The 24,311-nt window shown below is 40.6% G+C and overlaps 2 protein-coding genes across 2 annotated transcripts; both read left to right on the top strand.

The window, feature by feature from the left end:
* Nucleotides 1-1,848: 1,848 nt before the first annotated feature.
* LOC133930472 (autophagy-related protein 2-like) lies at nucleotides 1,849-15,830 on the top strand. Its single transcript, XM_062377126.1, has 13 exons — nucleotides 1,849-2,196; nucleotides 3,045-4,081; nucleotides 4,601-4,749; nucleotides 6,819-7,072; nucleotides 7,170-10,244; nucleotides 10,332-10,444; nucleotides 11,402-11,594; nucleotides 12,079-12,192; nucleotides 12,292-12,399; nucleotides 12,625-12,757; nucleotides 12,904-13,106; nucleotides 14,527-14,723; nucleotides 15,249-15,830. The coding sequence occupies exons 1-13, from the start codon at nucleotides 2,008-2,010 to the stop codon at nucleotides 15,307-15,309; spliced, it is 5,826 nt and encodes a 1,941-aa protein (XP_062233110.1). The 5' UTR covers nucleotides 1,849-2,007; the 3' UTR covers nucleotides 15,310-15,830.
* A 1,676-nt stretch (nucleotides 15,831-17,506) lies between these two features.
* LOC133930470 (lysine-specific demethylase JMJ703-like) lies at nucleotides 17,507-24,085 on the top strand. The gene is made up of 12 exons (XM_062377125.1): nucleotides 17,507-17,722; nucleotides 18,229-18,572; nucleotides 18,669-18,749; nucleotides 18,829-18,906; nucleotides 19,011-19,481; nucleotides 19,817-20,041; nucleotides 20,162-20,323; nucleotides 20,764-21,132; nucleotides 21,211-22,660; nucleotides 22,887-22,990; nucleotides 23,071-23,268; nucleotides 23,378-24,085. Exons 2-12 carry the CDS (start codon nucleotides 18,231-18,233, stop codon nucleotides 23,639-23,641), a joined length of 3,744 nt encoding a protein of 1,247 aa, XP_062233109.1. The 5' UTR covers nucleotides 17,507-17,722; nucleotides 18,229-18,230; the 3' UTR covers nucleotides 23,642-24,085.
* The last annotated feature ends 226 nt before the right edge of the window (nucleotides 24,086-24,311 follow it).

Here is a 24,311-nt window from a genome sequence, read left to right as displayed (position 1 = left end):
CGGTATTCTGGTCCACCTCAGCACCTCCTATCCCTTGTGCAAAAAGTGACCCCACCTTTGTTCGTTTGGACCCTTGTAAGGTTTATTATTGGATGTACACCCCTATAAATATCTCCCTTTGACTTAGTGCAGTTCAGGGCCTTTTTTATCAGAACAATAGTTATTCTGACAGTGTTAGTTAAAAAATAGAGGAAAAAATGTAAGCGTATTTTTTGGCTCGGTTTTTGAAGTTGAATTTTGACTAAGATTTTCTCACAAGATATATCATTTATAGCTACAAAACCTATATAGTGTGAAATTATTTAGAATTATGAATCTGTATAATTTATATATACTAGAAATTCTTATAATTTGATTAAATATTAGTCAAATTATATATATATTGAATTCTCTAAAAAAGAATACACCTACTATTTTTAAATGAAGGGGGCATGCTTTACGAGAAGGTATTAAGGCAAGTTGAAACATGCCAATTAAATCCCTTGATTGTTGGTAGAGCAAAGTGCAAGATTTTCATGGCTCTAAGTGTCCTATCCAATATGTCTAGATATTTATCTTTAGTTTTCCAATTCGTCTAGGTTTTGACAATGGAAGCGCAAATTATAATACTGATATACTTCACCAAAGCTGAGGTATTTTACTGCACCCACAATTGTAATTCGATAGCAAATGCTTTAGCAAAGTATGGTGCTAGCCTATATAGGGATGATCCTCATCTATGGTTGAATCATTTTTTGTGTGGCTAGTAATTTAGCTGAGCCTAAGGTCTAATGGAATATATTTTCCACTAAAAAAATTGCTAAACAACGTAAGTAAAAGAGTATGAAGAAAACAAAATGAATTTTGCACCGTAGAACTCACACCGTAATTCATGCTCCAGCATATCTCCGTCTTCAAGATCTCGTCATCAAGGTTCTTAATCTACAGAGCATAAACCAGGTTGATCTTATTAGGATTATTTTGGGCTTATTGGGCCCTGACTACAAGGGAGGGGTGCTAAGGCTTGGTGGTCATATTGCTGGGGTAATTTCTGGATTTGCTACCCTTAACAGGTGCAAATTTTTCGCTGAGGTTGACATGCGAGCCATCCTAAGTCTATGAAACTGGACCCGGTGGCAAATTGCCTGCCACTCGGTGTTAAAAGTGAAAAATCCTGAAATGCCCCCATATTGCTGGTCGTTGCCCCACCCTGTTGAGATGAAAGGGGTAGTGGAGTTGAGATGAAAGGGGTAGTGGAGGTGGAGCTAGATGGTGAGCAATGATGGTAACAATGGTAGATGTTGGAGGTCATGACTCATGAAAAAGAGTAACCTTATCATAAAACTTTGTCTAGGTTAGTCCTTGTCACACTGTCATAATTTTATGGTAAAAAAATTGATCAACTAACTCTAGACAAATTTTAACAAAGAGTTGTTTCTATAACAAATAGAAAAAAAAGTTAGACACGTGATAGCAACCAACTATGATTAACTAAGCTTATGCAAGACAAGCTTATGTTGCAATCCAAACGGACCTGAGTTTGCGGTGTTGACGATAATATAAATTAGATTGAAACAATAGTTGCGGACATCAATCCAACCGATATGAAACTAGAAGGTGGAAGATAGTTTATAATAGATACATATTTTTATCTAATGGCCTAGGCTTGGATGAATTCCTCAAACTTTTAGCTGGTCGATCTACAGAGACAATCCTTTTCCAATCACCCAGTACAATTTAAAAGACAAAATTGTCCTTAAGACCTGTAGTTATTTTCCAAAGTATAGCAATTCAAAATAGTATCGGCTACTCCAACCTATCTAATTAATAATCGCAAAGCACAAACTCTTAAGCCCGTGCAGCCCGGCTCGGCTAGTCCCACCAGACAGTCACACAAAACCGGCGGCGGCCGTATAAACACGCAACGAACCTGTGCCGGACGCAAGCACCTCCAGGACTCCTCTCGCTTCCTCTCCCCGTCGGCTTTTACCCGGTGACTCCTGCCCTCGCCGCCGCCGCCGGGGGGAGATGATGGGGCTGTTGTCGGGGCTTCGTCTAGACACGCTCCTGAAGCGTCTGTGTAAATCGCTGCTGAAGAAACGGCTCGGGGATCTGATCCTCGGCGACCTCGACCTCGACCAGTTCGACCTCCAGCTCACCCGCGGTGCGCTCCAGCTCAACGACCTCGCGCTCAACGCCGACTTCATCAACCACAAGGTGCGTCCCCGGCGAGCCCCTGCCCCTTCTTCTCTCTATTCCCGGCGTCGTCCGTGTTGGATTGGGAGCGGTGGTTTGGGTTCTGTGATTGTTAGATTGCGATTGGTGCGCGCGTCGTAGGGGAGGGTCGAATTGCGGTGGAAAGCCGAGAGCTTGGCGGTGGGATGAGGAATCGTTGGTTTGTTTGCCGGGTGGGTTTAGTTTTGGTTAGTTTTGATCGCAATTGGCCGCTGGCGTGATGGGGGTACGCTTGAATTGTGGTTTAGGATTCAGGCGTTTTTTTTCAATTTTGGCGGCAGAGCAGAGGATTGGTGTAGGAAAGAGGTTGAGCTGTAAATTTTGTCTGCTGCTGTCAAGACCGGTGACTTCGGGTGTGAATTTTGATTAGCCTGTATATTTTTCCTAAAATTTAGCTTAGTAGGAGTTTATATGTTCAGTTTATAGCTGAAGGGGTATGGTTCGGGTGGAGTATTAGGATTTGGGAGGACCAGAAGGGGTTATTCATCTTAGTGCTTGTTTGCAGTTCATTTATTTGAGGCAGACGAACTTGAAATATGTTACAACAGAAAGTGTGTAATATTGTGAATTCTGAGTGTGGCTAGTGTTAAAATCAAGTTAGCAGAAATTATCATGATTCGTGTGCACCCAGTTAGGGTATAAAGTCAAATGCTGTTATTCGAGCTTCAATGGCTCGATTTTCACTCTTTTTCTTCTAACCTGATTCATTGTGGTACTATCTGCAGTCCACTCTTATGTATGCAAAGAAACCAAAGTGGTGAAACATTTAGAATTTAAATTGTTTCGTTCCTATCTTAAAAAAGTTCAGTTAATTTTATTTACTATTTCAGTTGTCAGGATCTGCTATCATGCTGAAAGAAGGATCGATAAAATCCCTGCTAGTTAGATTCCCTCTACCGGTCAAGAGTTGCGAGATTGTTGTGGAAGAATTGGAGCTTGTGCTTGCTCCAGCTGTTGCAAGTGAAGTTGCTCCTGTAGATACTGAATGCTCTGTCTCTGGTAGTACTAGTGACACACAGGCATCGGTCAAGACCCAAATAAACGAATCTGATAGTAATCAATGTTCTACTTCTGTATCTCGAGATGTGGATGAAGGTGTCAAGAGAATAGCCAATGCCGTCAAATGGTTTCTGACAAGCTTTAATATCAAGTTAAAAAATGTTTATGTTGTATTTGATCCTTGGACCAGTTTGGATAACAGGGTCTCAGAAACTAATCGATCTCTCGTTTTCCGAATTAAAGAGACGGAATTTGGAACCCTTCTTTCGACAGATGGTCTGGTTAAGCTGAATAATTTTATAACTTTCCATGACGCGGTCATTGAGTTTCTGAAGATGGATGATGTTGATGCGCTGCTTCAGAATGACCAGGATAGAGGCACAGCTGACATTTCAGCAGGGCATAGTACTACTGCAGTCTTGACAGGTCCCATTGGTGGATTCTCGGGAAAACTGAACGTAAGCATCCCATGGAGCAATGGATGCTTGAACCTTGAGAAAATCGATGCAGATGTATCTGTTGATTCATTAGAATTACGGTTACAAATCAGCAGTATCCGGTGGATCATGAATGTGTGGGATTCTCTGCAAAGGAAGCCAATAGATGAACATAATTGTGCCCATAATACTGCAGATATGTCTATGATCTCCACCAGATCCGCCTTATGTTCATCTGGATCAAGGTCTTTGAAACCAGATTCAGATTCTGTGATAGCTATCAGGGAATGCTTGGCACAGAGTGCATTTTCTCAAAGCAGGCAAGATAAAATTCAGGATTCTTTCCTTACAAGGGCACATGTAATAACAGACTGGATGGAGCCTATTGCCCATGAGGATCAAGGTGACCCTGATTCAGATTGTGACGAAAGGTCTGTTTCTGCACTCCATTTCATTTCTTGAAATCGTAATGACAACTGTCTTAGTGCCCCTCAACATTGCTTTTTTCCATATCGTTCTAAAAAATGTGCTATTGCTATGTCACAATTCGCTTCCATTTCTATCTTTTGTGAATATTAGACCAGCTACAGGTTTTTCAGAATTATTTCCCATTGTTATGTGCATGCTTTACGGTTATAACCAGTTTTTGCTTTAACTGTATTCATAAAAAAGAAGTGCAACTTGCACAGGGCCATTGACATCACTTGCTAGAATATTTCTCTGCACCTTTGGTATGTAGCCTGGAGTATTCATGGCCAAATGTACTAATCCTCTTTTTTTGGGCTTAGCATAAATTTCCCTTTGCTTGGACAATTTGAATTATTCTTTCATAAGAATTTCTTGCTATTTGCTAAGTTTGTTTGTTTTTACATTCTTGAGGGAAGCAGGTTATTATAAAAAGGATCTGGACTGGTCTAAGTGCATTACTAATATCTTGTTATTTTGGACAGCATCGATCAGTTCTTCGAATGTTTTGAGGAATTGAGGAGCTCCCAGTCTAGTTTAGGAAACAGTGGTATATGGGACTGGACATGTTCGGTATTCAATGCCATAAGTTTTGCATCCACTTTAGCTTCTGGATCTGATCAAGTTCCTAAAGGTATTTATTTAAACTTTTGGTGTACACCTTTCAATCTTCTACTGGTTCTGTCGTATTATCCACTCTCTTGCTAGAAGCATGTGTATGCTGTTAGGAATCTTTGGTTCCTATCCTACTTGATTTTAATTAACTGAATTGAGTGGACCACTGGTTAATTGAGGACGTTGTAAAATAAAGGATCTTGCCTTTTCAAACTAGTGTTCTAAATTGAAAACCGGATTTTAATTAACTGAATTGAGTGAACCGATTGATTAAAATAGATAGAAAGTGCACCTTTACTGTCAGGAGCCTGCTCTCAAATTATGCAAAAAATACCGCCTTTCAAAAACAACATATTCATACCCAGGGATGAAAACGAAAACGGAAAACTCAAAATTTCGTTTTCGAACTTTTCTGACCAGAGAAGCCGCAAATGATATTTCGGAAAAATGGAAATGGAAACGATAATACTATGCGGAAATGATAGCGAAACGATTTAGGCCACTTCCGATCGTTTTCGAGTTTTTCCGTTTTGGGTTGGTAATTTCCGGCAGTAATTCTCAAATTTCCTTAGCCCATGGCCCAACAGTCCAGGCAACAGGCCTCCCGACTCCTGTGTGCCGTGACCCGTCCGACTCCTGTGTGCTAAGTGATTGTGTCCTAGCACTGGTGAGAGAAGATATGCTACATAGAATCTTCTATTCATGAGAACATGACAATATGGCTTGGTTTAGTTTAATTTTTCACCTCCTTCTCTAGCCCGGTCCTTATTTATCTCTGTAATTTTTCTATGTTGTGTGCCTGCCTCCTGCTGCTCATGGTTATTCCTCCTCCTAGTGACTTGGTGTACTGGTAAAAGAAAAAAATTCTCAAGTTGCAACGGAGGTTTGTTCTTTAGTTAACTCCACAATGCTAATCGACATGCCTGAGTGCCTGATCCTGATCTGTAGCTGTGTTTGGTAGACTGAGCAGATGAAGCTAGCTAGCGTGCATGTTTGATATTTCCTCTTGCTTAGAATGATTTGCGTATGCAAGATACTTGATTGTTCTTTCGGGTTTGAATTATCGATTCCTGATTGATACTGGTTTGTTTCCGTCCCGATAACACCGTTTTGTTTTCTCGTATTATCGACGTTGTATTCGTTTCCGGCATTATCGTTATCGACTTCGTTTTCGAGCGAAAATGTGAAACTGAAAGTGGTTTAGGCCTTTTCGATCATTTTTCAAACCGTTTTCATCCCTATCCATACCATGTTCAAAGTTCACCCGCTTCTGGTATTGCCACACATGCTATGACGTTACTGTAGCACCGTGACTATATCTTTTACTTAGTTATTTGGAAAGATTAGATAGCATTTGGATATAAGATTAAATCAGATTTGTTAGGGGTCATTTAAAAGGTAAGATTAGATTTGTTATCAATTAGAGATAGAATGGGCTAGGAGATAGAGTTGGATTCGGTCAGGGACTTTACATTGGGAGTCCTATTTATAGAAGCCATGTAATCAGATGAATCAAGCAATCAAGAGAGTTATCAATCTACTCTTCTCTCTCTCTCGGTTCTCTCCTCTCCCTCACGTCTGCCTGGCTATCCTCTCGGCAGTGTTTATCCTAACAACATACTTTTGTATTATGACTAGCAACAAACATGACTCAAGAATAACAGCTTCTTTCCATGGCCATTGGTCAGTGAAAGAAGAGGTATTTGGAGAATGTTCTTTGCTTGATTCATTCTCATACAGCCGAATGGCTTTTATAGATGTACAGGAGGCTAATACTAGGTAAGTTATTAGCTATACAAGGTAAGGTATCAATCTCTCTAAACTAAGGAAAGAGATTGATGCTGTAGGTGTACATTCCATACATACACAATCCTATAGGGTTGGCAGAGCTCGGCTGGGCTTCTGGCTTGGCCGGCTGGGCCTGGTAGGATAGGTATTCTAACAGTCAGTACCACAAGCATGAACAAAGCCATTGCATGTATTTTGTTACCATACCAAGTGCCCATAGTGTTTTACTTTTTCCCGCTTAAATTATCAGATCTTCCATATATATGACTTTTAATTATTTTACTTCTCATTTCCTAACAGAACAACCAATTGAGAAAACCTTACGGGCCTCCATTGCTGAGGTGTCTGTTCTTCTTTTGTTCAGTGATGGCATGGATATTGACAATCCCAGTGTTCCCGTTAGTGTGTTAGATGATATGAGAAATTCCGAAATGTTTTCGAGCTGTCTTTCCTCGGCGCATTTTGGGAAATCAGTTATGTCTCATGCTATTGCTTCCAGCTTAAATATGCATCATCTAGAAGCCAAGTTTCAACAAATTCATCTTGATCTGCAGGTATTTTTTTTTCTGCACTGGTAACACATCTTAGTTCATGCATCATTGAAGTGTCATCAAGCTTGACGCTGAATATTTTTCTTGTTGATGTCTGCAGACATATCCGAAAAATTTGAGGTTCATGGCATCAATTGCCCATATGAAGCTTGATGAATACTACCACGCTGGAAACAATGATTCAGATCATTCACACCTTGGTAGCCTTTTCTTGAATAATAACTTACGCCAAGAAGTTCAAGCTGCTGTCCCTCAATGCATGTTTGCTGCTGGAGATCACTGGGTCGAAACCTCTGAACTCTCTGGCAACAATTCAAGTGAGCTCACTAAAGTTGAATTGCTAAAAACTTTTGGCAAGTGCACATTCCGTTATGATGTCAGTACCACAGATCAAGATAGCAACTTCGTAAGCTCAACTTCTCTGTCGATCTGTTTGTCTCCTTTGATTTTCTGGGTGCACTTCCATACAGTATACATGCTATTGGATCTTATGAGTAAAATTGAATCTGATTTGTCGCGCGAAGAGCATAAAATTCATACGCATGGTAATGAAAAAGGAAGGAGATTGGCTAAAAGCACAAATATGCTGTCAAGTGGAAATCTAAAGGTTCAGATCTCCTTGTCACCAACAAGAATCATCCTTTGCTTCCCGCCTGAGTTTTCGTGGGATTTGAGCCACCCATCTACCCTGGATAAGTTCCTGGTCATCGACCACACGTCATGTCTGGATACGAAAGAAACTCCATCTCTACCTCGAAATGAAATGCTTAATGAGGTTCATCTAGGAACGCCATATACCTCAATCCATTTGGCTGCAGGGAACTTCGACATCTATTTGGTTAAACCTTCCAATAATGTATTGGATGGTAGAATATATTCTTCGAGTAGGCAAACTTTCTCTACTTTGAAGATTTTTTCTGTTACAGGAGCCAATTATAATAACTCCAGCATCACCTTGATCTGGAGAAAGTATCCTGTAACTGGCCCTGAGATGGTCAACAAAGCATGGAGTTTGCCAAAGCTACATGATCAAAATAATACTAAAACACAGAACAGCAAATGGGCTGGTGTTTCCTCTTCCACAACTTCACAAGATCTTGGAGAGTTAGGATCTAGTATACGCCAGGAGCTCCTTAAGAGCACTGAGCTCTTATTGCATGTTCAACTTTCTTGTGTTTCAGTACAACTCAGTAAAAAGGATTGCAAGCTACTAAATCAGCTGCTAGATGATGTCCTTGATGGGATATCAGGTGGAGAAACAATCATTTCTGAAAATGGCAAGGGAAAATCTGTTCCAGCCAATGATATTTCCATTCAAACATCCATAGTTTTTGAATGCAGCATCTTAGAAATTTGCACTGAATTGGAGGAAACTGTGGAAATTGGTCCTTTGTTACAGGCAGAATTAGAAGGTTCCTGGAATTCTCTTAAGTTGTCTATTTCGAATTTTTCTCTTTTCTTCTTTTCAAATGTTGGTGGAGTCAACAATGCTAGTTTTCTTTGGGTTAATCATGGTGAAGGTGAGCTTCGGGGCTCTATTAGTGATAAGGATGATGAAAGAAAAGAGTTTCTTATAGTTGCTTGTAAGGACTCTGCCTGCCGGCGGGGTGATGGTGAAGGTACCAATGTATTGTCTATTGGTACTGCTGGCTGTTCTGTGGTCCACATCAGGAACCCAAAGCTACAAGAGAATTACACTTCCGTTGATGTTCGTTCTGCGACAATTGTGGCACCTGGTGGCCGTATGGATTGGATCAATGCAATATGCCTGTTGCTCGGTTCAGGTTCAGATGGAACTGAAGAGCCAGATGATAGCAACACAGTAAATAGTTTACAGGCTAGTGAACCCTATTCATCATCTTTCTTTCTTGAGTTAGTTGATGTTGCTGTGAGCTATGAACCTCACTTCAAAAATTCTGTTCTCAGTGCTGAAACAGCAGACAGCAAGTTTTTCTCATGCATTTTAGCTGCATCATCGTTCAAACTTCATAGCAAATCTGCATCAGATTCTGCAGCTACTGATTTTGATATCCAGCTGCGTGATCTTGGGCTTCTCATTTGTGGATCATCCGGCTCAAAAAATGTCACTTGCGGTTATGGCGTAGATTACCTTCGCCAATCAGGTTATGCTAAGATTGCCCAGAACACATTCATTGACGCTGCTCTAAGAATTGATTCCTCCTTTTGGAAACTTGAAATATCAGACTCTCAATTTGATATTGGTACTTGTCATGATACAACATATGGTCTTATTCGTTTGGGATCCCAACTCCAGCAGCTATATGGTCCTGATATGCGGGATGCTTTAGTTCATCTACAATCAAGGTGGAACAGTGTCCAAGAGGCAAACAGGCAAAATATATCCACTGACGCATCAGATAAGTTAGAGAGCAGTTTGGAGAATTTGGCAGATTCTGGATTGTGCCAGTCAGATGGACTGCTTGATGATATAGTAGAGAATGCTTTTAACACAGAGGACTACACGACCAATGATTTTTGGGAGAGCAATTGCCATCACTCATTTAGTAGCAGTGAAACGGATGATGGATTTGAGCTGAACACAGCCACTTCACACATTTTGCTTAGACCATCATTAGTTAGTCTGGAAGCCAATATTACTCAACTACCACTAGAACAGAACTCCTGTCCTGATCACATCATTGACTCTTATTATATGCCTGAATTTCAACATCCATCATCATCAACTCTATGTAATGAAGAGCATCGCTGTATGTCTGGTGGTGACGCTCGTCGAACCCTGGAGAGTGAAGATGGTGGATGGTATAACAATGTTCCCTTGACAATAGTTGAGAACCATGTTTTGAGAAAGAACAACAAACAAGGAGAGCAAGCACTTCGACAAGGAGGGAAGCCTGCTGTTTCCAGCTTGAATCCTGATGAATCTTGTAATCTGAAAGGAAAGGTTCTTATTCATGGTATAGATGTCAAGTGGCGAATGTATGCTGGAGATGACTGGTTATTACCACGGAAAAATGCAAGTAGCCGCCCATGCACAAATGGAAGAGATAGGAGCTCTTCTTTAGAATTTATCATGACAGGGTTCAATGTCCAACTTGATATGTATCCAGATGGGGATGTTTCTATTTCTAAGTTATCCATATCTGCTCAAGACCTAAATCTTTGTGATCAAAGTATGCATGCTCCATGGAAAACGGTATGCCTATTCATCACAAAATTATGTTACAAACTTGCTGTAGTCGCATGGCTAATGGTTTTTAATTCTTCTGATCCATTCAAAAAGGTTCTTGGATGTTACAACTCAAAGGATTACCCAAGAGAATCTTGCTCCAGTGCATTCAGGTTAGAACTGGAGTCTGTAAGGCCTGAACCACAGGCTCCTTTGGAAGACTACAGGTAAATGAAGTATTACTTTTGGACATACAGACTGAATTAATCTCATGGAGAAAGACCCTTATCATGTTTCTGTTAATCCATACTGAGTTCCCCCCTACTCAATGGATTCAAATGAATAAGAGAACTGCAAGGATAGAGATAGTTCAAAAACCTATGCTGTGGTGTCGGATCAGTGCTGGAGGAAGAAAATGTACTTTGTGCCGGCTAGGATTCGAACTCGAGACCTCTAGCTTTGATACTATATTGAGCTACATGCATTGACCGACTCATCCAAAAGCCTAAGCTGATGGGGAAATATGGACAATTCACTTATACTTCAATAATTCTGAAATAATATGTCATGGTTCTTATTTAAGAGTGACGGCAGTAACAATAGAATCTAATCGAAGCAACTAGCCAACAACCAAATTAAATCGAACTAAATCTGAAGGATGAAGGGCATGCTTAGTTTCTCTGCCCAGGCTTGCCTAGCTTTGCTAGTTGGTATGACTGGGCAAGACAAACCTTGCTGCTGAAGGAGAGCAAAAGCAAGGAGGTCCTTGCTTGCTTTGCCCAGAAGAATGTTAGACAAGGGAATCAAACATATGCATCCTCCCTAAAGTATCTAAACATGCCCAAAGTCTCTTATCTGTCCCTTCAAACCGCTGGATTGGTTGTGGCCGGCACAGGCCCATGCATTTTTTTAATGTTGTAATTGGTTATGATCAGGTAGAATTTTATATCCGATATGAATCAGTATTGAGGTTGCACATATGATTATGAAAATGCTGAATAAATTTGTATCTAATGGGACAGCTCAGTTACACCAGAATAGCTTAATTACACCAAGTTGTAATGTGATGGTGGCCTTTGGATTGTTAAAGAAGTCTGTCAAGTTTCAGATGTCTCCCTTTCACATTTTTTGTGCTCTCTTGATACTATATATCCTCTTCTCTTGTGTTATCCTAACTTTTGCAGGTTATATCTCGAGATTTTGCCTCTACAGTTGCATCTTGATCAAGGGCAACTTGACTTCCTAATCAAGTTCTTCCAGAATGATCCATGTAACAATGACCCTCATTTACATTGTGAAAATGAGATTGTTGATGTGGAGAGCACAAGCTATGGAAGCAATACAATTGTGGATGAGGCATTACTTCCTTTCTTTCAGGTATTTTCAAGTTTATCAACACTTATTTTTTGTTCACTCATGGCCTCATGGGACAAGATATGTTTCACATGTTAATTCTTTGCATGCACATCGTGTGGCGCATGTGTGAGTAGCACTAGCATAAAATCATGTTTTCTCAAAAGTAGTACTTAAGTTAACCTTTTTCGGTGAAGGGAGGACAAAAGCCCAAGCCAGTTGTTAATCTTGCATAGCAAACTTTGGGCCTCAGGTGTTACACTAATAGATTATAAATGTTTTTTGTTCACTGTTTTTGCTAATGAAGCTGTCAGAGATAGGGCAAGTAATCATAGAAACACTATGTTGAGCCTACTCAGATCAGAACAAAACTGTTTGTTGTGTTCATGAGACAAATATCATAATAATTTCTTCTTCCTTTTTAATATATTTCTTTTCATGAGCAGTACCTGTTTGTGTTTAGTATATAACACTGTGATCTGATTATTTTTTTCCTCTCTGATGCCAGAAATTTGATATAAAGCCTCTTGTTCTGCACGTTAATTATATACCCCGTCAGTTTGATCCGATTGCACTAGGCAAAGGAAACTACGCAGAACTTCTCAACATTCTTCCGTGGAAGGTAAATTTTTGTGAAAGAAATATAATGCAGTAGCAAAGAAACCTTCTGGGGATTATCTGTATATCGATAAGCAACTCTGACATGACATTTCTTGATTAGGGAATTGATTTGAAGCTTAAGCATGTTTCTGCAATGGGTGTTTACGGATGGAACAGCATATGTGAGACAGTAGCTGTAGAGTGGTTGGAGGATATTTCTAAAAATCAGGTCCTTACCTCCCTATGCACAGCTGTACTTTTGGACATGTATGTTTTTTTGTACAACACGGAACACGTAAAAACTTAATGCAGGCAGCGTCTAAAGAGGTGAAATTTGCACTGCTCCATGTGGGCACGCATATACCTGTGCAAATATGGAAAAAAATATCAAATCTGCATTGACTTATAAATGAAATCTCGTTGCGGTCTGAATTGAAATGTGTTGCTTGTTTAGGTACATAAATTGTTAAAAGGGCTTCCTCCAATAAGATCATTAGTTGCTGTCAGTTCAGGGACTAAGAAATTGGTCTCTTTGCCCATCAAAAGCTACAAGAAGGACCGGAAGTTGCTCAAGGGAATGCAAAGAGGTAAGACAGACATATAGTGTACGAAAATATATCGGCTAACACTTCTGTTGGAAGTGTGATTATGCAATGGTACTGTGAAATACTTGACGATGATACACATCTTCGATTACCACAAACGCTGACGATTTTGATATACTGTTTGACAGGTGCTGTTGCTTTCATAAGAAGTGTTTCCATTGAAGCTGTAGGACTTGGTGTCCATTTGGCTGCGGGAGCTCATGATATGCTTGTGAAGACAGAACGTGCCCTTACAGCTGTTCCACCACCTTTAGCCTCGTGTGAAGCGAAAAGAGCAAAACATAACATAAGAGCTAACCAGCCTGAAAGTGCACAACAAGGGATGAAACAGGTACTGAATTCCTCTGCATTGCATGACAATTTGAATCTTCAGTAAGTACTTAGAGCATCTCCAGCAATGCCCCTATTTGAAGCCCTATAGCTAAATTTAGGGGATTTAGGACAAAAATGCTTCTCAAGCTGCCCTATCTCATCCCCTATCTTTAGGAATCCCCTAAAGTCAGCTCCCCATCATCCAAATGTAGGGGACCGAAGCCATCCCCTATCCGTCTGGCTCCCTGCCGCGAGCCCCTCTCCCGTGCGCTCGTCTCCCGCGCGCGCCCTCCCGTGTGTGGCGCGGCCCAGGAGCAGGTGGTCGGCGCCGTGGCCCTCCGGTTGGGTGAACAACGGAGCCGGATGCAGAGGGAGTTGCTGCTGCTTGCAGCCGAGAGGGAGAGCAGGGAGTTGCTGCTGCTTCCAAGCTCAGCAGTGGTCGATGGCCGCGTGGCCAAGTTCTTTTGCGCGTGGTCGGGAGTGGAAGAAGCTAGCTAGCTAGCTGTTTGTTGTGTTGTGCTGTTGTGTGTGCATGTGTCTTCATTTTTAAAATTTAATTCTTGAATATTTCTGGTGGCACAAGAGTTGTCTAAAAAATCTAAACTTTTTCATGAGCAAACTAGAGCTCACTAGCAACCGATTAAATTGATTTGACCCAAAAAGCTTAAGCCAATATTTAATTAAAATTCTCCAAAGAAGGCTACTTTTATAACTTCTAACAATTTTTAAGACCTCAAATAAATTCCCAAAATCTAGGAAAAATCACTAATATTCCTTTCATGCGGTGTGCTAATTTCTAAAATTAATTCTAGCACTAAGTCATACGGTGAAAAAGTGAGTTGCTTTGTAATGCTTCACTTAATGGTATTTTTCTCATTTAATGTGATTCTCTCTTTTAGTTAACTTTGAATTCAAACTAATTCAAACTTGCATTAAATTCAATCAAATGCTTATGGAATGCATGTTAATTAGTGGTTGGGAATATAGCCGTTGGGAAAACATCCGTTAAAAAAACAATCGTTGGAAAAATATCCATTACAAAATTAGTCGTTGGAAATTTAGCCGTTACGATTCAAATGTTTTATAAGATTTCAATACAATATAGGAAAGTGAGAAATAGGGGCTGAGATTTAGGGGATCTGCTGGAGAGAGAAGAGATATAGGGGAGGAATCTTTTAGGGAAGACCCTGTATGGGGATATAGGGGATGAGTTTTAGGGAGCTGCCGAATATGCTCTTACATAGCCATTTTCGGTTGGTATTTGGTTTTAACCCTTTGCATCACTTGAGATGCCATTATATAATTTATATTTTGGAAGAAATTTTGAAATTGATTCCCATGTATCTCTGAACATGAACAGTATCTATCCCCAAGGCCTCACACTTAACTCCCTTCGTGTAGTGCCTAGTGTTATTAGTATTAACAGAAACTTTGTGCAGGCGTATGAAAGTTTAACTGATGGACTTGGAAGAACTGCCTCTGCTTTGATTGGGAATCCTATTAAAGTTTATAATCGCGGGGCTGGTGCCGGATCAGCCCTGGCTACTGCAATCTGTGGAGCACCAGCTGCTGCAGTTGCTCCAGTATCAGCATCTGCTAGTGCTTTACATTATGCACTTCTTGGGCTAAGGAACAGGTCGGTCTTTGCTCATTCTCAAATCTCAGTTAAAATAGTACTGGTATAAATATATGCGATCTTATTGGAGTATTTAATTTTGTCCCTGAACTCTTAGTTTGTTGATATCTGTCCTCAACTCACTGTTGGTTTATGTGCTATAGTAACAAAGTTAACGAATTGGACTGTTTAGTCACTAAATCAACAAAGATCAGAAATAATTTTGATGTTCTGTTGAAATTTAGGATTAACAGAAGCATATAATTTTGCACTGATCAAACTAATTTCTCCTCCGAATAAATTATGTTTTTGATCAAGAACAGTTTGACAAGGTGCTCCTTATTTCGATACATGCTCATTTTTGCTGGTAACTCCTGGAGCTATGGTTTAGCAAACCGAGTCTTACAGTAGTAGTAACATGGCTAAGTTCTGTACCCGAGAAACATTTCTTGGGAAGAATCCGTTATGTTCTGTCTTCAATTAATTCGAGTAATCATGTCCTCTGCTGCTAATTTCTGTTAGTTAAACTTCTTTTCACATTTGCAGCCTTGATCCTGAGCACAAGAAAGAATCCATGTACAAATACCACGGACCTTCTCAATCGTAGATTTCATTTAGAAGAAGAGGTGGGATCACTCACTGGTTCCTTCATTCTTTTATACATGCCTTGCATTGTCTCTCTGGAAGAACTGGTTGAGGAGTGCCTGTGCTGCAGTCTCATCCAGTGGCGAGGGCCAAACTTGTACAGGGAACACTATAAATCATTTGCCATGTTCTTACAGAGGTTTTGATCCATCTGCGCGGGTGTACAGTACGTAGGACAGATTATATGCGGTGTGAGACCGCCGAAATTATGTAAATTAACACACACAACGGTTGTAATCACCACACCACACGCCTTCTCCACCCCAGGTCGGTGGTGAAAGTTTTGGAACCACTTCGCTTAGCTTTGGAACAACTTCTGTTAGGGACCGGCTCCTCTGTACATAATTTGATTGCTCTGTGAGTTGTGCGGGTGTAAATAGCTCTTCTGCTTCGGCTGTGAGTGCGCTTGGTAGCTTGCCGAACCGCTGACAATATGTTCTCACGCTTTGCAAGTGTAAATATTGCCATCAATGGTTTGAGCTATTGCAGTGAGCTGAACGGCAGGCTTGTGCACGAGTTGTTGCTTTGTCAGCTCTTCATTTTTTTTTTGAAAAAGGAAAAAAAAAAGAAACTCGTTACCCATGACCATGCCATTACCTGGATAAATAAGCTGAGTAATAATGTTTGACACGGGCGAAATGAACATGAGAGTGCATGCTGGCAGATTGCTATCGTTCTGCAACGCATGGCGACTTGCAAGCCTCAACTTCACCTGACGATGGGCGTTTTGAGCTGAAACTTGGGCCCTAGGCTTATTTTCAGTGTTTTTTTTAAAAAAAAATCAGAAGCTATTTAAAGGACTGGTTTGTGTCCGGTTTTTGTTGCCTTTTGGTTGTCTGGAGAAGCAGCTGTGGTTGAAATAAATTAAAAACTGAGAAGTAGATTTTAACTGATTTTTTTAGCTTTTAAGTATGCTGAGAAGCTAAAAATTAATAATTAAAATTTAATAGTCATAACAGCTTCTTTAGCTAGCTAGAAACTTTGAAGCTAGCCATCAATGAAGAAGAGAATAAAAATGCCTGGCGCCTCTCACGCTTCACTCCCAGCAGCTGCTGTGTTGGAATATTTTTCTAAGAACGTGGCTCCTGTGTTAATATCATCAGGGTTGAGCCGCCGTGTCTTAGCCCACGTCACCCAGCACTCTCCTTCCCCTGCATTGATCTATTGTTATGCGCCGTCGCCCCCACCCTTCACGCTCATCTGCATTATCTGGTCGATAGTGAAAAAAAAGTTCTAATCACAAGTGGCGATATATAGTATAAAATTATCATATATAACTATCCTATGTATATATACACACACGAATCTCTTAGGATTTTCTGGATTCTTGAAACATACGCCTGTATTAGGAAAAGGAGTCCCTGACGTATGAAAATTATTCACACATGTGCCAGGATATCCCTTAAATATGAAAATATATCTCTAAATTTAAAGATGACAGAATCTTACTCGAAAAGAAGCTAGAAGGATATATATATATATATATATATATATGGAGCTAGAGAACCCTACGAAGGAGAAGAGACAACAAGCCAGAAAACAAGCCACAAGCCTTTTGCGATCATGATCTACATAGATATCTCACCGAGACTACGCATAAGGGACCTTCGACTAGATTTAGATCTCGTCTAGACTAGCTAAGGCCTCCTTATAATATGTCTTGAAGATCAATATAAGAGCGCAAGACGTATGGATATTATCCTTTGGAAGACCTGGATACGTATAAATCTCTATCTTTCGGTGCTTGATTCGATAAAAAAAGTATCAAAGATCGAATTTATTACTCGTCGATAACAAGAAAAAGAACATCCCAAGAAAACAACTCAAATGTTCCAATTCTTGTTTACTTATTTCTCTCACGAGGCGTGGACGTGCAGGGTGCACCACCATGCCCTTATCTACACCTGAATTTTCTTTTCCAGGATTGAAAACTTTTCAACTTCATTTTAGATGAATTTGCGCCACTTTTAACAAAGGCTTATTTTATGTGACAAATCTTAGGGCTCATTTAGATTCTAAGATTTGGGCTGAATTCCATTTGGATTCTAGGGACTGCCTGTTTTGGTCCATCTAGAATTGGACTGCACGCATCCAACCCAATTCTAAGTTGGCCCATCCAGACCTACGTATCAATTTTGGAAAAAAAAAGTACGGAGTAATCGACAATTCCTTGTCGTCCCGACCAGCTCGCGAGCTATCCCGACGCGGAGAGTCCCCACGCTTCCTCCTCCGCGACCGGGCGCTTGCCCCCGCCGCCTTCGGTCTCCTCCATGCTCCTTTAGGTACCTCCCCCTCCTGCCCAGCCTCCAAAACGCCTAGATCATTTCCAAGCACCAGCACCACGACCAACCCTAGATCCATCCCTAGATCAACTGGTAGGCTGTTGTGCTACTTGATTAATGCTTTGATTAGTAAGTTTGATCAGTTAAATTTGATCCATGAAGTGTTGCTTACCAACTGTGTCCCGGACCCGGCTTTTTAGATAATAAAAGTATAAAACCCCTTTCTTAAAAATAAATAAATCCATAAAGTGTTGCTTGATTGGTCCCTTGTTAGCTTTTCTCTGGAGATGATCTAGAATTTAGGATGTCGGGTGATGTTAATTTAGCATAGCTACTTAAGCATATACCTTTTGAATAGGTAGTACGGTATACGACATGTAGCACTATATAGCTAGCAATTGTTTTTTAGATGGCAACTAAGTAATTTGCAATAATGTCAAGATGTTGTTTTCTAGTTCCCTGCTCACTTCAGTCTCACCTGTTATTTCTGATCTGTTTTCATGATATCGAACTAGGTTGTTTGTTGCTACATGGGTTGGTTCTGTTAATCGTATTGTATATCGTGCTGTCCTGATCAGAGTTTCTTTCTCTTGTTTTAGAAATGATGGGAACAGAGGGCATTACAGCCACACTCATCGAGGACCCTGAACCCTCAGTTCCACCTGGATTTGGACCTTTTGCTGCCCTTGCATCGCGGGAGATCCAAAATGATGTTAAGCCTGTTGATGCTCAGTCTAGTTCTGTTCGAGTATTACAGAGCATTGAGAAAGATGTCGAAATTTTGGAATGTCTATCCACTCCAGTGAATTGTCGGAGTGACACACCTTGCAGTACTTCTGGGAGCGATACATGTAGGAAATCACTGCGTAACAGACCTCCAATAGATTATAGCCGTTTCGACCATACCGCAGACGAAGATTCTGATATTGAAGTAGAAGAAAAGGTTGCACTTTTCTTTTTATCCTTATTTCTTCACTAGTTACCTGAATTTTATCATGATTTTAATGCCTTGCACAATATTGCTCATTTCTCTGGACAGGGTGTAAGTTCAGTGAGACATAGACAACAATTCCCTAAAGGGGTACTTCGAGGATGTCCAGAATGTGCCGACTGTCAAAAGGTAGAGTAATTCTGATACATTACTGTGTTTCTTCCATGAAGATGTCGTGTTGGTGCTTATGTCAAAGTATATCATGCAGGTTTTTGCAAGATGGAATCCATCTGGTGCATGCAGGCCTGTTCTTGATGAGGCTCCTGTTTACTATCCAACCGAGGAGGTATCTTCCCCTTGTTAATTGCCACATTGAATTGTATTAGTACTTTGAATGTACTGGATTTGTTTTTGCTTACACTAATCTCATGATATCTTTTTGCGGATCAGGAATTCGAGGATACCTTTAAATATATTGAGGGTATACGGCCAATGGCAGAGCCATATGGAATTTGTCGTATTGTTCCACCACCTTCGTGGAAGCCTCCATGGCTTCTTAAAGAGAAGAACATTTGGGAATGCTCAAAATTTTCAACTCGGGTACAAAAAGTTGACAAGCTTCAAAACCGTAAATCATCCAAAAAGAGCAGAAGAGGTGGAATGATGAAGAAGAAAAGAAAGCTTTCAGAGCCGGAAGAAAACAGTAGCATCAATCACAATCAAATTGGGATGCAGCAAAACCAAGAGAGGTTTGGATTCGAACCAGGACCGGAGTTCACACTACAGGCGTTTCAGAAGTATGCAAATGACTTCAGTGATCAGTATTTTAGGAAAGATACATGTGGGGATTCACCACCGTCAGTGGAAGATATCGAGGGCGAGTACTGGCGCATAGTTGAAAGGCCCACAGAAGAGATAGAGGTTGAAATTCTATTAGCAAAGAGTATCTATGTCCTTTTGCAATTTAAGGTTCTGAAAATTGCAATTTGTATGGTCCTGACTTTGAGATATCTCCGGATCATGGTGCTGTTAGAGAGTTTTTAGTCTAGTTTTGCAGTGCAATACTGTTACTACTCTATCTGATTCCTGATTTGCATGTAATGCTAAATAGTCATAACACTTGCATTTGAGATCTTACTTGGTCCAACCGTCCAACTGTAGTGTCTTCGGTTTTATTATATATTTTGTCAGTTTCTTTACATATACGGATATACTCATGCTATCTTCTGAGTTACAGAAAGTCCATTCTCATACAGGTTTTATATGGTGCTGATTTGGAGACTGGAACTTTTGGCAGCGGTTTTCCAAAGTTATCTCCTGAAATGAAATCTGATGTGGAGCATAAATATGCACAATCTGGTTGGAATCTTAACAACTTGCCTAGACTACAAGGTTCAGTTCTCTCTTTTGAGGGTGGTGACATCTCTGGTGTTTTAGTGCCTTGGGTGTATGTCGGCATGTGTTTTTCATCATTCTGCTGGGTAAGATGCTTGTGAGCATGACTATTTCTCTACTAGTTGTGGTTGGCACTATAGATTATGGAAGCTTGATATTATGAGATCCTGAGGTATTTCACTGTGGTGTGTTGTGTCTGTTGGCAGCATGTTGAAGACCATCACTTGTACTCACTGAACTACATGCATTGGGGTGCTCCAAAGATGTGGTATGGAGTTCCAGGAAAGGATGCTGTGAATTTGGAGGCTGCAATGAGGAAACACCTACCTGACTTGTTTGAGGAGCAACCTGATTTGCTTCACAACCTGGTAAGTGTTTCTCTTGGTTGATGATTGTCAATTATGGCTTCAGGGATAAAGTCCTGTTCTCTTCTACCCATCTTTTTACTATTACATTGCTACTAGTTAATTGTGTCAGCACCTGAACCGCTTCTTTAAAATCTCCCTGCTTTCCATATATACCACATAAAACACTCCTGCTTTATTAAAATCAGATGCTCGCATAGGTAATACACAGTAACATGTTAGTGTACATGTATACAACAACAATATGGTTACCTGAATAATCTAGCAGTATTATTATTTCAACAATAACGGATGGAATTTTTTGCATTATGACGTGATGGCTGATTTGTGAGATGTGTTGTGAGTTCTGATGGTTGCGCATGCTGCCTTCTTTTGGCATATGTGACATTCATGGGGGTACAATAAGATAGTTTTCTAAATGACATTGCCAATTCCTTCGGCAGGTTACTCAGTTTTCACCATCATTACTTAAATCTGAAGGAGTACCAGTCTACCGTTGTGTTCAGCATGAGGGAGAGTTTGTCCTGACATTCCCACGAGCATACCATGCTGGTTTTAATTGTGGCTTCAATTGTGCTGAAGCTGTTAATGTGGCACCCATTGATTGGTTGCCAATTGGACAAAATGCTGTTGAGCTTTATCGTGAACAAGCTCGTAAAATAACTATTTCCCATGATAAGCTGTTGCTTGGGGCTGCAAGAGAAGCAATCAGAGCCCAGTGGGACGTCCTATTCCACAAGAGGAATACTGCTGATAACTTGAGGTGGAAAAGCATATGTGGGCCTGATAGCACCATATGCAAGTCACTGAAGGTAAATGCCAGTTACAATACATATAAGTAATGCTGTTCATTTTTCAGTGAAATCTAATGCTTTTGAAATTTCCCTCAGGCACGAATCGAGATGGAGTTGACACAAAGACAAAATATATGCTCTCCATCTCAATCTAGGAAAATGGATGCTGAGTTTGATTCGACTGACAGGGAGTGTGCGTTGTGTTACTATGATTTGCATCTTTCTGCTTCTGGCTGTCCATGTTCCCCAGATAAATATGCTTGCCTGGTACATGCAAAGCAACTTTGCTCATGTGACTGGGACAAAAGGTTTTTCCTATTCCGTTATGATGTCAATGAGCTAAATATCTTAGCTGATGCTTTGGGGGGGAAGCTAAGTGCCATTCACAGATGGGGTGTCTCTGATCTTGGATTAAGTTTGAGCGCATGTGTCAAACGCGAAAATGTCCAAGATTCCAAGACTGTTCACAGATCAACTGATGGCCCGAGAAGGTCCTACATGTCACAGGCATCAACAGTATCATTGGTACCTCCTTCTGTTTGCACCGAACAGAAAAATAACGGAAATGAGATGCTGGATGCAGTTAGTCCGGGTACGAATTTGCTTAAAAAAAGTCCGGAGACAAATAATGCTTGCCCTTCTTTAGAGCAAATAAAATTGGGGAATATTTCACTGCTCAAGGAGCCTTGCGTGAAGAATGAATTATCCTGTCCAACAAACATTGGTACCAGCCGAAGACAATATAATGGAGGGATTGGAGGCTACAAAGGTTCAGCACCAAGCTTGACAGTTCCTTCTGGCCAATTATTGTCGTCCAATGTTGTGACAAGACCCTTAATTACTTCAGGTGAATCGATGAGAAGTGCACATGGCTTGGCAGTATTTAACGAGAGTAGAGAAACTTCTCGAACTGGAGGTTGTACATCTTCACTTAGTGAGGATCATAATAGGCCACCAACTATGATTGATAATGGAAACAACATGATGCCAGGTTTCAAAATCTCAAACAACTCTCATCGTTTGATGGCATCGGACTGTAATGCGACTCTGTGTCACTCCTACAAGGATCAAGTACTCGTAACTAATGCCTCAGTGATGACTGAGAAAGATAACAGTCACACCCGTTCTGTAAGTCAGCAGTTTTTCAATATTGTTTCAAGAACACAAAGTGCGCCTCAGGAAGCATTATCTAGTGTCTCTGCTTCAAAGCCACTCATAGATCTTTCAGTTGTGAAAAATTCATATGGGGCTTTTGATTCAGGCAATGCCTATCTTGGGCATCCAACTTTTGGTGATGAACAACTAAATGATAGATGGCATCAAAGAAAATCTGAATCTCTATCTGGCGAGGAAGCTAGAACTAGGGAGCATTCAGTTATAAGACCGCAGCCTGCTCTGGAAAATCACAACAGGAATGGAGTTGCACAGAGGGGTCCTCGCATAGCTAACGTCGTGCATCGATTCAAGTGCTCTGTTGAACCTTTGGAAATTGGAGTCGTGTTATCTGGGAGGTTGTGGTCCTCAAACCAAGCAATCTTCCCACAAGGTTTGTTTTTCCATAGCAAATTGGCATGCCTATAGGCATCTTGAGCATTTCTGTTATCAGGCTGAGCATCTTTTGTATTTTATATGTGGCATTATCCATGCTATTGGAATTTTTTTGCTATTGTTGTCTACTTCTCTGAAGTTGTCCACTCATCTGTTTGATTGTCATCTGCAGTTCGATATATATTTTGCTACTTTCTTTAGCATGCTTAGCTTTGTAAATGCAGGCTTTAGGAGCAGAGTAAAATACTTCAGCATTGTGGATCCGATGCAAATGGCATACTACATATCTGAAATATTGGACGCTGGACAGCAGGGACCTCTTTTTATGGTAAAATTTTAGCTTTTTGTGCCTTCCATGCATATCTGTTCTTCAGTATTTTGATATTTTGTTGCTTGATGCATTTACAGGTGACTGTAGAAAACTGTCGAGAAGAAGTTTTTATCAATGTCTCTCCTACCAAGTGCTGGAACATGGTCCGCGAGAGGCTCAATATGGAAATACGGAGGCAACTCAGTATGGGAAGAGCTAACCTTCCTGCACTACAACCTCCTGGATCAATTGATGGTCTTGAAATGTTCGGGTTGTTGACACCAACAATAGTTCAGGTGAGGCATTGATGCTTGGCATTCACTTGACCAATCTCTGAAACACAGTGTTCTGCAATGGCAAGGAACTTTTTACGATTCTAACTGACATTTGACGATTGAATGACAGGCAATTGAGGTGTGGGATAGAGATCGCATCTGTACTGAGTACTGGAGATCCAGGCCCCATGTTGTTGTTGAGGATCGAGACAGTCTGCATGTACCACCTCAGGGTCCATTGCATATTGCGTTGAGGGGGCTCTTCCAGCAGTCTAACTGCAATGAACTGCGAGCCCTGCACAGTTTACTGATGAGGGATAGAACTCTGGACGACAATTCTAGGCAGCAGGCTGCCCAAATCCTCGACGAGGAGATTGCAAAGCAATGGCGCTGACCAGCGTAAATACAGGCTGTTGTACTAACCAATCTTATACAGCATGACATTTTTTGACAGGGTCAAGCAGTTTTAATTCTGAGGCTCGCTTCTTCCCATTGCCCATTCTTTTCATTCTTGTGTCCATACTCCATTCTGTAATATTTGCTACATTATTAAGTGGTTTAGGTGCCTTATTTACTACTGATGTGTTGCAAATTATGATCCTTGCGATTTTTCTTTGAACGGTTATTGCATGTGGTGTCACCAAGCATGAGGCTGCAACTGTACCACTTGCAAGGAAGTCACAAGTAAGGAACACATGCTTTTGTAATAGCATAATAAGTTTCTTTATTTCCATTTCGTTGTGGTTCTCCAAGAATGTTTGAATAGTTAAGGGCTAGCTACTGTATTACCAAGTGATAAGTAATGGTGAGAGACTTATTATACAATGTTGTTGGATCATCATATTCCTTTGTGTGTGAAATCAATTAATCATGCATTCTTTTTTTTAAACGAAATGTGATGTAAAGATCCATACGTTCCAGGTACTCTCCCTATTGTGAACTATGGTATAATAATTTGCACTCCCCCTATTGTGAACTATGGTCTAATAATTTGCACTCTCCCTACTATGAACTATGGTCTAATAATTTGCGCCTCTTGTTGATCCTATTCTGCTGCAAGTAAA

The sequence above is a fragment of the Phragmites australis genome, chromosome 10 (genome assembly GCF_958298935.1).
Source record: "Phragmites australis chromosome 10, lpPhrAust1.1, whole genome shotgun sequence".
Lineage (NCBI taxonomy): Eukaryota > Viridiplantae > Streptophyta > Magnoliopsida > Poales > Poaceae > Phragmites > Phragmites australis.
Note: the sequence above shows the minus strand (reverse complement) of the source record. Positions and strands in the feature narration are given on the sequence as shown.